Here is a 12499-nt window from a genome sequence, read left to right on the forward strand (position 1 = left end):
GGTTCATTGGACCAATTTTTCATTGGTCCTCACGTCATTGTAGCATACCTGACTGCTGTACTGCATAAGCTTGCCTTTCACCAAGTCGAGATGTGCTTGGGCCAGGGTGATGCTACGTTCGAGATTCTATGTTCGTTATTAGTCTCGTACTGGTTACACCAGAGGGGACCGGGCCTAGAGGTTTGCTCTCTGTCTGATTGTCGTTCGTTCCGTCCCACCTGTGGTTTTTCAGACTTTTCCCCCTTACCCTTTAACATATTCAACTGTTACTTGGTACATGGATTGATTTATTATGATAAGTTAGAGAACAACTTCGGGTTTCAGGACGTTTCGCCAATTTTTCAGAGTTATGCCCTTTTTGGCTTCAAAAATATCACATCGGTAGAGGAAATGTCATGCAAAGTAATTCTCCCCCTCTTGCTATTATAATTATTGCCCAATTATACTACTCTTATAGTTGCTGTTAATATCACTATTAATTAATATATGCTTTGTTACAATGTTATCATCGTTTTTATTAATAGCCCGTTTCCCGCTGCAATTGGCTGTGTGTGCGTGTCTGTGTATAAGTGTCTATCTCTGTGTGTGAGCGCTTGTCTGCCGGGCCATAATGTTTTTACCATTTGAGCTTTTGTTCCTTTTTGTTTTTTGAGTTTTGTCGCTATTCTTTCAAATTTTCAACAAAAGCTTTATGAGAATATGAAACCACCGTTAGAGGCCATTTTTCCATGCAGAGCAGGTTTTGGCCATTTTCGGGCACCGTGGTCCCCTTTTTGAAGCAATGTTTTATGGCCGGATGCCCTTCCTGACGCCAACCCTGTTAGTCGCCTCTTGCGACACACAGGGAACTAGAACGCCACTCAGTAGAGCGCATACTCCCGCCGTGGGTCAAGTTGGAATAGTACGATTTCAAAAAAGTTTGAGGGAGTAGTTCAGTGACAACACAAGACAAGACAACACAAGACAGACACTGCACAGATATATATATATATATATAATACATAGAAGATAATGTTAAAAATAAAACAAGGCAATTTCACTTACATTTTCGGATTCAGCGTTCGATTCTATATAAGTGAGTGTATTTTAAGGCATGTGTGACTTCAAATAAAATTGTAAGCCAGGAAAAACGTTCGTTTCATTCCTTAGGGATACAACATGTAAAACTGGCCCAAACGTCAAAACAAAACTCGCTCAATTGAAGTCGTGCAAGCTAATGCGATCACTAATTCTTCGAGGAAGAATCCCGTGCACATGCTGGTCACACTTATAAGTCACCTAAGTCTTTATAAGTTCATCAAATACTGACACCGCAATTGACATTCGCTGAGGTAAATGTTGATATCTCTTCTGAGGTAAAAAAACAAAACCAAAAAAAAACAACAACACTTTTAAAGCATTATACGTATCAAACGATACATTTTATGAAACGGGGAAACCTAGAACACACTTTGGTGGTTTTAAAATGACAGAATATGTCTTTATTATAAAAAAAATAAAAATGAACATTGAAGACGACGCTGCTAAAAAATACACCGCTCTAACGCATAACCACGAGTTTAAACTACATTTACAACAAATATGAAAACTATTTTCATATCACAATGTTAAATATAGAATATATAGAAGATAATGTTTAAAAAAATGAGCCCTGTCTTCCAATGGTAAAAAAATCTTTCAAAAAATTCCTGGATCCGGAATAATATCCTGAGCTTCACCAAAAACTAATCAATTCTTCCTTATCCCAAGGGCAATCATCCCACCAACTTTCATCCAAATCCGTTCAGAACTTTTCCAGATATCTTGTTCACAAACACACATACGCACACACGGACGGACACGATCGAATGCATTACTCCCTGGCGGAAGTAATTACCAGTGAACTGACACTCAATTTGCCGACCTCGGAAGGATGACAGGCTGAGTCAACCCCCCCAGGCGTTAATTTAGTGATTGACCGGGATTCGAACCCAGGATCCTAGGATCCCAAGCCGGCACCCTAACCGCTAAGCCAACACCAGGCTCATTATGAGAATATTAAGATAAACTAATAATTTGATAAAAAGGCCAATGGGTCAGTCACATAAAATAATCAATTTTCATCCAATTGACCTGAAATTTTAAGAATTTGCATATTGGGTCAATGAATTAGTTCCTCATTCAAAAGCCAGATTTTTATTTCGATCAAAAGGTCGAAGGTCAAGGTTGCATAAAATCATCAATTTGCATCCGACTGAATTGAAATTTGAGCAGGGTTTGCACATTGGGTCAATGAAGCCTCTTGGTTTTGAGATCAAAAGGTCATGGCCACCTAACATATCAATTTTTTGTATTTTCTTTTAGCTGTTTTCATCATGTTTAGCATAAGGAAGAAGAAGAAATCTGCATACAAAGCAGACGAGGATGGGCTTTGGATTTTCAGATGCTTTCTAGTTTATTTTGTAAATAGAATGCCATGCCATAGGAGGACCTATAAAGCTACTTTATACCCGAAGATCATCATTTTGGTGTATCACACTCCACATCAGAAAGCTCCAGTAGAACTGCACAGAAAATGTGACAGACACACACACACACACACACACACACACACACACACACACACACACACACACACACACACACACACACACACACACACACACACACACACACACACACACACACACACACACACACACACACACACACACACACACACACACACACACACACACACACACACACACACACACACACCATTTATTGTAGATGCTGCAGGGATTAATTGTGAGGAATGTTTTTTTAATGCAAATGAGACCAAAGTTACTTTGATGTTATAAAGCCAAGGGGTGGGCGTGGGGGAGGATATTGCAGAGCAGGGAAATATGATCAAATAAAAAAAAACAGCAACCATGGACAATGCATTCATGAGAGGTATTATAGTGTGATGATACCAAAGTCCTGAGAACATAATTTGCTTTGATAACAACATGCAAGGAATCAGACGTGTGTATTTAGTACAGAATCTAAACTCACCTTGTTAATCCTCTGCACCTGCTTGTTCCCAGCTTCAGCAGAGCAGTCTTTGCTTCCCATTGAAGGCACACATGGAGCGTGCTGTAGTAGTGGCACCGAGCTGACAGTAGCCTCAGGGACCTTCGACGGAGGAACACCGTGAAGACCGCTGCCAGAACTTTCTTGCTTTCCTGTGATCACTGTGGCTTGTGGAGAAGGATTCGGGGCAGAGGTCACTCCTGGAACCACATGCGACAATTTCATATCACTGGGTTGCTTGACTGCAGCTGCAGAAGTAACCAGAGATGAAACCCCCAGCTTCTGAATGGATTGAGTTCGTTGCAGAAAGGTTTGAGCCGGGACGCTGCTTTGCTCTGATCCTTGTTTAAGATAATCTGTGCAGGCCACTTTGCTGGAGCTGACGACCACCACAGTTCGCCCGTCAGGTTTTTGTACCGGCTGTACCATCCTACGGGCGTTACAAACGTGTGCACCTGCTATGCTATCCGAGTACGAATTTGCTATGCAAATATCAATTGCAAACAAAAAACAAATCATAAAAAGAATCAGTAAAGAAAACAAAACCTCCAGCCTCCAACAGCTTTTGGTTGCATTGTTAGTGATAGCAGCAAATCGTTCAGTCGTGTTTAACAAAAGCAACATCCAACAAATATATGTAATTACCAGTTTTGAAAAAAGAATAAAAAGAAAATCTATGACATGTTGAAGGCTGTATTTCTTTTCCAACTAGTAAATACCCACTCCCTCGAAGAGCAAAAATTTGATGAAGTGTCATGTCTACAGGTGAAAATTGCAAGTGCCAAAGTGGAGGAGAGAAACGTGGAAGTCTACGCATGTTTTTAATCAATAAATCCATAATATATACATACATACATTCATACACACATACACAATGCCTTCAGAAAGTATTCACACCCCTTGACTTTTTTTACATTTTGTTGTGTTACAGCCTGAATATAAAATGCATTAAATTGACATTTTTGGTCACTCGTCCACACATAATACCCCACAATGTCAAAGCGCAATTTTATTTTGACAAATTTTTTAAAAAATAATTGAAAATGAAAAGCTGAAATGTCTTGCGTCAATAAGTACTAAATCCCTTTGCTATGACACTCCAATTTCCTTAGATCATCCTTGAGATGTCTCTCCAGCTATATTGGAGTCCACCTGTGGCCAATTTAATTGATTGCACATGATTTAGAAAAACACCTTTCTGTACAAGGTCCCACAGTTGACAGTGCATGTCAGAGCAGAAACTCTCCCATTGAGTCCAAGGAACTGCCCATAGAACTCCGAGACAGAATTGTGAGGAGGCATTGATCTGGGGAATGGTATAAAACAATTTCCAGAATGTAGAATGTTGAAAGTACCCAATAACACAATGAGCCCCATTATTAGGAAATGGAAAGAATATGGAACTACCAAGACTCTTTCTAGAGCTGGTTGTCCAACCAAACTGAGCAACCGGGCAAGAAGGACCTTGTCCATGGAGGTAACCAAAACCCAATGACAGAACTACAGAGTTCCTTGGCTGAGAAGGGAGAACCTTCAAGAAAGACAACAGTCTCTGCAACACTTCACAAATCTAGGCTTTATGGAAGAATGGCCAGATGGAAGCCACTCTCGAGAAAAAGGCACATGACAGCATGCCTGGAGTTTGCAAAAAGGCATGTGAAAGCCACCGAGAGCATGAGGAAAATATTCCGTGGTCTGACGAGATGAAAATTGAACTATTTGGCCTGAATGCAAAGCGATACATCTGGTGGAAACCGAGTGAGCTCATCACCCATCTAACGCCATCCCGACCGTGAAGCATGGTGGTAGCACTATCATGCTATGGGGATGCTTTTCAGTGGCAGAGACTGCAAGACTTGTAAGGATGGAGAATGAAATGAATGAATACAACAACAACAACAACAACAGGCATTTTAAGGCCATTTTCCCTGCAAGAGTGGGGGATAGCCTTGCGGTTCCCATGACAATCTTCTCCAAATTGTCATGGTTCTATTTTTGAGGCAATGTTTTTATGGCCGGATGTCCTTCCTGACGCCAACCCTTTGAGTCGCCTCTTACGACACGCAGGGATACGGTGTACCTATTCTAAACCGGGGTACACACCGGTCATTTTGAAGATGAAAATGAATGAATCAATGATCGTTTTAAGGCCCTGTGGGCCCCATGACAATCGTGGTTCCCTGTTTGAGGCAATGTTTTTAAGGCCGGTTGCCCTTCCTGACGCCAACCCTTAGTCACATCTTACGATGCGCAGGGACACATTTGTAAGGACAGAGAGAACAATAAATTTTGTCAATTACAGGCACAATCCTTGAGGAGAACCTGCTTCAAAGTGGAAAAGACCTTAGACTGCGGCGAAGAGTTATGTTCCAACAGGACAATAACCCCAACAACACAGCCAAAGCAACACTGGAATGGCTTCAGACCAAGAATGGGAAAGTCCTTGAGTGGCCCAAGCAAAGCCCAGACTTAAATCCTTCTGAGAATCTGTGGAAAGATTTGAAGATTGTTGTTCACCAACACTCCCCATCCTACTTGACAAAGCTTGAGAAAATCTGCAAGAAAGAATGGGAGAACTCCCCAAATGCAGATGTGCAAAGCTGATACAGACATACCCATGAAGATTTGAAGGTGTAATCGCTGGCACAGGTGCTTCTACGAAGTATTGACTCGGGTGGGCGAATACTTGTGTTTTTAATAAATTTGTAAAAATTTCATTTTAAATTATTTTGTAAAGATTTCTAAAAAAACAAACAAAGAAACAAAAAAACTGACATTATGGGGTATTATGTGTATATCAGTGACAAAATAATCTAAATTTCTCAAAATCTCAATGTCAATTTCCAAGCTGACCTCCAAAGCCAGTCGCCGTCTGGGCATCCCTCCGTCATGCAAAGTCCTTTCTGGGCACTTCTGAGCTCCTCACCACATACAAAGCTTTCATCCGCAGCTTGGTGGAGTACTGCTCTCCCTTCTGGGCTGGTGCTCCTGCCTCACACCTAGCTCGGCTTCACGGTGTAGAAACCAAAGCTTTCAGAATCATTGGTATCTCCCGCGATGAAGCTGATTCTGAGGGCCTTTCTCTCTCTCACCGCAGGCAGGTTGGTGGACTTTCTGTCTTCTACAGACTCCTTTCCGACCTAGCTCCCCCAGCTCTGTCAGTGCTCTGTCCCCCAAATATTCCTTCAGGATGCACAAGATCTGCCAGCAACCCTTTTCTGGTGAAACTGCCAAAATGAAGACTCTCTGCTCACCTTCCCTCTTTCATTCCTCTTTTCTCCCGCCTCTGGAACAAACTCCCACACTTTCTTCAATCCCACTCCTCCCTCCAGATCTTTAAAACAGCTGTTCACCACCATCTCTTATCTTCCCCCATACAAAACTTTGATCTTTTCTACCCCCGTTAAACCACCCCAAATCCACCTCTTTCAATCTCCAACTTCTTTCCTGAAATTCCGAGTCGTGTCAATTTGTTTTATAGTGTACCCCTCCCCCCACCTAACCCCCACCACCCACACCGGCCCTCTCTCTTCTACAGATCTACCGACGTCCCTATTCTCTACTGTTGTTGTGCTTGTATGCTTTCCTCTCTCTCCCTGTCATCTCCCGCTCCCTTTACTTATTGTATGTTTTATGGGTCTGTGTTTGTTCTCGTGTGTGATGTGTTAGATCTTACACGAGCCTTGATTGTATACCAAAAAAATTTTCATCCATTTTAAATTTAGGCTACAACACAGCAAAATGTGAAAAAGGTCAAGGGGTGTGAATACTTTCTGAAGGCACTGTATAATTGGTGTCTTTCCATATGAAGTATGATAATCTTAACTGGCAATTAGCATCACTACAGGATGTAGTTTTAGACAGAAATTAGTTTTTAAAAAGGTAGCAACAAAGTTACACAAATATTAATATACACCCTAACTTAAAGGAGGTTCTTTTTTCCAGAATCCTGCCGTTTCCAGACACTCAATAACCTCTTCATCCAACAAGGGGTCAATGGTTAAATAACTTGCACTGTGCCACATGTAGAGGTGAAAATTGCCAGTGATTGTCCCACATCTCACAGGAGGGTAGGGAAGAGGGAGAGGACAATGCCCTTAACCTGAGCCTGGGTAGCTCATGCACATCTGTAAAATATGAGGGAAATTGACCAAGCAATTTCCAATCTTATAAGGTTCAGACATGCACAAAGAATTGCCAAATTTTAGTAAAATGGAATTTCCATGGCTGCCAAATATGCGCATGCTTACGAGATCATTTGCCAGCTTTGGCCCATCAGCCTGCAGCAGTGAGCATCAGTATGCTTATGGTCTGAAATCATGTTAATCAGTCTTGACAATGTGGTAGTTTTTTGTCATCTACCAGCAACAGACTACCTTAACTACCCATGGCCTAACCTCGATTGTCAGCTGCTGTGACTTCCATTCTTGTCTCACCACTGACTTTATCAGTGGTCTTCCAAGGCAGCTGAAGAAGACAGCCCTTTTTGCAATCCAAGTGCAAAGGTTCCACCACTTTTGAAATAATTGGTTTAAATTTCGCAGAAAAGCACTGCATTAAGGAAGGCAAATGGGCAGTCTTTTACACAGATTACAGAAGGGTGCTTTGCGTGTGGAATTATTGCTCACACAGAGATAATGTTACCAGACAAAAGCAGCATTTACCTGTTTTTGATCAAATTTAGATTACCAGGTGCCGAACCTTTACAATCTAGATTCTCACGTCAACTGTTGTTGTTGTTGTTGTGTTGCCCCAGTCAGTTCTGGTTAAACAGACCAGCTGCAGGGAGATAGTCAATCAATCTCACAGGAGAGACTCAGAGATCCCTCCCATCCAAGTTATTGTGTGGAGCAGCCAAGCAGTGGTTGCAGGTGTCATCAGTGGTGTTGTCGAGTCTATGTTTGTAGTGTAAATGTTGTGGGTGATGTCCACAGCGAAGGCGTGAAAGGTGAACACGATGAGACCTGGGGAGTAGTTTCTGTGTCATCGATGGATGGGGGATTTGTGGCCAAGATACTGTTTGGGCCCAAGTTGTTTTTTGCGTTTCTGGTGATGTGGGTGTGGATGTGTTTTTTGTAGTTTCCGTTGATTGGTGGGAGGATTTTATGAAGGATGTCTCTGTAGTGCCTTTGTGGTGTAGTTTTAATTGTATAGGGGCCTGTGGGTGGTTGTACAAGTAGTGGCATGGCTGATTAAGGTTGGCATTTGCCGTTGCAAGGAACTGTGCACCTCTCATGTCTAAATGGACTTTGATTTTTAGCATTTTTACTTCTGTGTGTAGGTGCTCGACAGATGTTGTTAATGTGCAACCTGTGATGATGCAAAGGGCTTTGTTTTGTATGGTCTGCAGGGTGTTGAGATGTGTGCTTGATAGGCTGGAGGGCCAAGATGAGTTCGCATAGTTGATGACTGATCTAATGTATACTTGGCAAAAAAAGAAACGCAAGTTGATAAGACGCATTTTTTAAATGTGCATTGTTGTGCACAAATTTATCAATGACAAAGATTTGTAATACCATTTTAAGCACCTGTATTTTCAACCACATTTCTTGAGCGTCATGCCTCACTGAACCACCACAATGGGGGTTGAATGGATTTTCAAACAATCACTTACTGTGGCTTCCAAGGATAAATTGCATAAGAATGTTGATGTTTCTGTGGTAGTCTATGGTCCTTGGAGGCTGGACCCGAATTCACTCAGCAGATGACAATGCCACGAGTTGTTAGGGTAGGGTTAGGGTAGGTGTTAGGGTTAGTTGTTAGGGTTAGGGTTAGGGTTAGGGTTGTTGATAGGGTTGTTAGGGTTAGGGTTAGGGTAGGGTTTGACATAAAAACTTGCGTTTATTTTTTTGCCAAGTATATATATATGTTTGTATGTTAGTGATGTTGTTTCTTTGTGGTGTCCGAAGTTGGTGCCTGTGAGTTCCCTAAATGTGTTCAGCCTAGGTGTGCATGTTTTTTCAAAAATGTTTGTGATGTGATCTGAGAATGACATGGATGTGTTAAAAGTGACGCCGATTATTTTTGTTTTGTGTGTGTGGAATAGGGATGTTGTTCAGTGTGATGTGTGATGCAGCGCTTTGTTCCTTGTATTGGTGTAATTTGGTAGAAGAGTGCCTGTTGATTTTTAGGGAGGATACTTTTAATATGTTGATGGTGAGCCAGGTTTGTAGAGTGCTGAGGAAGGGTTGAAGTTGTGCCGTGGTGGTGTTAATGTCGCTATGAGTAGAGGTGATAGTGATATCGTCCGCAAATGAGTCTAATTGTATGTTTTTGGGTGGTTGTGGATGTCGTGTATGAACAGATTAAAGAGTGTGGGGGGAGGACTGAGCTTTGGGGGACTCCTTTCGGAAAGTATCATGCTCGTGATGACCTGCCGTTAAAAATCATGAATGACTGTCTGCATGATAGGTAGTTTGTCAGCTAGCATTTGGTGTTGCTATGCATGTTTGTGTTGAGTATTTTGTTTGTGAGTAAGAGCTTTGCGAGTGTGTCAAATGCTTTGCTGATGCCCACTGTGGTGAGAATAGTGTGTTTTGGCAGTTTTCTATTGTTGAAGCCTTCAAAGGTGTTTTGTGTGTGGTTTGTCAGAAGAGCGATAGTGGGGTGGTTTGGTCTGAATCTGTGTTGAGTGTAAGGGAGAGGGATGTGGGAGTTTGTGAGTGTAAGTATAAGGTGTTCTGTAACTTTGGAAGGTGTGCAAGGTAATGTGATAGGTCTGTAAGAGGCTGTTTTGGTGGGATCTTTGATATAAGGAAGGCAATGATTTTGCCTAGTTTGCAAATTTGGGGAATTCTTGAGTGTTGATAGGACAAATTGCTTATATTTGTGAGGGCTGATATGCTGCGTGGTCCAAGATGTTATAAATGTAAATTTGGAGATGTTGTCAAGGCCGGTAGCCTGCGAGTTTTTGACATTTTTGATTGTTTTTGTTGTTTGTGCAGGAGTGAATGGCGTGATGGTGGTGCCGAGGTGGTTGCTGAGTTTGCATCTTGTAATACATTTCTTCTTTTCTGGGTCCCATGACTTGTGTTTGCGGAATGGTTGATGAGGATGTTAGCTTGTTGTTTTTCTGATGGTATGCTGTCTGTGGTAGTTATGGCTGCATGTAAGGGTGTTATGCGGCTGTTGGAGTGATTGATGCTGTATATGGTTTTGCACAAGTGCTTGGTATTGGTTGAGTGGTTTAGAGTGTGCAGAAAGGAGTACAAGTTTTGTGTTTTTTTTCACAAGTATTTTGTTGATATCTGCGTTTAGTGTTTGATTCCATTCGACTATGTCTGGTGCTTTGGATTATCTCGTTGTTTGATGAGGTGTGCGGTTTCTGGTGAGTAGTTGGGGTTGTATTTTTTGATATTGCCGTTTGGAATGTATTTAGTAGCTGTGATCGTGATGATCATATTGAACTGTTTGATGTGGACGTCAATGTTAGCGATGGTGATACTGTTACATTGTTAGAAATGTTGTTCAGTGTCATGCTCAAAGTTGTCCCACATTGTTTTTATGCAATTGGTGAATGTTTTGTTTTTGTTTGCATTGAGGTCTATGGTTGTGTTTATGGTAATATTGATAGTTAGGTGATCTGAAGGGAGTTCTCCATGTGGTTGAGCTGCAAAGTGATGGAGAACAGAAGGTTATGTCTGGTGATGAGGTGAAAGGGTTGACGTCAACTGTTGCAAAGAGGTGTGGCCCAAATTAAAAGCTTTTGCTAAATGCACCCAGTAGCTTCTTTTATTTTCTCCAGGTTTCAGATTTTTCCCTCCAACGAAGAACAGAAGGACATGGGCAATGGATCAGCAGATAATGGCACAAAAGGAAAATAATGGGACAACAAAAACTTAAGCACGACAACATAAGAGGAGGAAATTATAGATGGGTGAGAACCGATTCTCAGGCAGAGCAGTAAAGCTCAGTTGTGAAAATGGGAAAGAGACCATAAGGTTGTGGTGGGAAGCAGACTTTAAATCCTGGAAGAGTTCACAACAAACCCAAGAAGACAGAGCCACAGGTAAGAAAAATGGGGTTGAAAGAATGGAAGTGAGTTTTGCCGTTAGATGTGGAGTTTGGGGAATAAGGAAAGAGTTTCTGGCCTGGTTCCTGAAAAACAAGCGTTACGCCTAGGTCCCCCGTTGGTGAAGTGATGCTAGTTGACAAAGTGGAAGACGCAAGGCGGCCATCTTGGATTTTGACGTGGCGACCCAATTTTCAATAGGGTTCTTCCTGATGCCTAGATACACCCACACACCAGATTAGACGTTAGTAGTTCGTTTATTTTTCAAGATATTTCGCTCACAAGGTTCAGACATACATGGCATCAGACGTACATGGTGGCGGCCATCTTGGATTTTGACGTGGGTTGCACCCACACACCAAATTCGAATGCGGTCCTTCGCTTACGCACGCACGCACGCACGCCCGCATGGACGGACGGACACACGGACGGAGGGGAAAACCATAGTCCCCCTTTCGCTCAGTTTTTTTTTTTTTTTTTTTTTTTGTATACAAGATCGAGGCTCGTGAAAGAGCGAACATTAATCACACAGAAAGACAAACCGACACATAAAACATATAACATAGGGAGCGGTAGACAAGATGGGGAGAGAGGGGGAAGGACACAAACACAACATTTGAGAGCAGGGACCGAGAGACATGGAGACATCGAGAGATCTGAGAGAGGGCGAGGGCTTTGGGGGGGGGGGGGCGTGGGAAGGGGGCAGTGGGAGAGGTATAAAACATATGGACACTGCCAGGACTTCCAGGAAAGAAGTTGGAATTTCAAACAAGGTGGATCTGGGGTGAATTAGCGGGGGTAGAAAAGATCAAGGTTTTGGATGGGGGAAGATAAGAGATGGTGGTGAACAGCTGTTTTAAAGACCTGGAGGGAGGAGTGGGATTGAAGGGAGTGAGGGAGTTTGTTCCAGAGGCGGGAGAAAAGAGGAATGAAAGAGTGAAGGTGAACGGAGAGCCGAGATTTCGGCAGTTTAACCATCAGAGGGTTGCTGGCAGATCTTGTGCGACCTGTAGGAATATTTGGGGGACAGAGCACAGAGAGAGCTGGGGGTGCAAGGCCGGAGAGGAGTCGGTAGAAGACAGAAAGACCACCTACCTGCCTGCGGTGAGTGAGTGAAAGGCCCTCAGAGATAGCTTCATCGCGGGAGATTCCAATAATTCTGAAAGCTTTGGTTTCAACAGCGTGAAGCCGAGCTAGGTGTGAGGCAGGAGCACCGGCCCATAGGGGAGAACAGTATTCCATTGAGCTGCGGATGAAAGCCTTGTATGTGGTGAGGAGCTCAGGTGTGCCGAGGAAGGACTTCGCACGACGGAGGATGCCCAGTCGGCGACTGGCTTTGGAGGCCAGCTTGGAAATGTGGTTTTCCCAAGAAAGATCATGGCAGATAGTGAGACCCAAAATCTTGAGCGACAGAACTTCTTGGAGAGGATTGTTGAGAAAGTAGATGGGAGG

The 12499-nt window shown here is 42.7% G+C and overlaps 1 protein-coding gene across 1 annotated transcript in view; it reads right to left on the reverse strand.

The window, feature by feature from the left end:
• The window catches only part of SRCAP (Snf2 related CREBBP activator protein), a 349731-nt gene that overhangs the window by 93722 nt on the left and 243510 nt on the right, over positions 1-12499 (reverse strand). Inside the window, exon 23 of the mRNA XM_068118884.2 lies at positions 3019-3466. Coding sequence (XP_067974985.2) covers positions 3019-3466 — 448 coding nt within the window. The remainder of the gene's footprint in view (positions 1-3018; positions 3467-12499) is intronic.

This window comes from Myxine glutinosa, chromosome 6, assembly GCF_964187855.1.
Source record: "Myxine glutinosa chromosome 6, kmMyxGlut1.1, whole genome shotgun sequence".
In the NCBI taxonomy this organism is placed as follows: Eukaryota; Metazoa; Chordata; class Myxini; order Myxiniformes; family Myxinidae; genus Myxine; species Myxine glutinosa.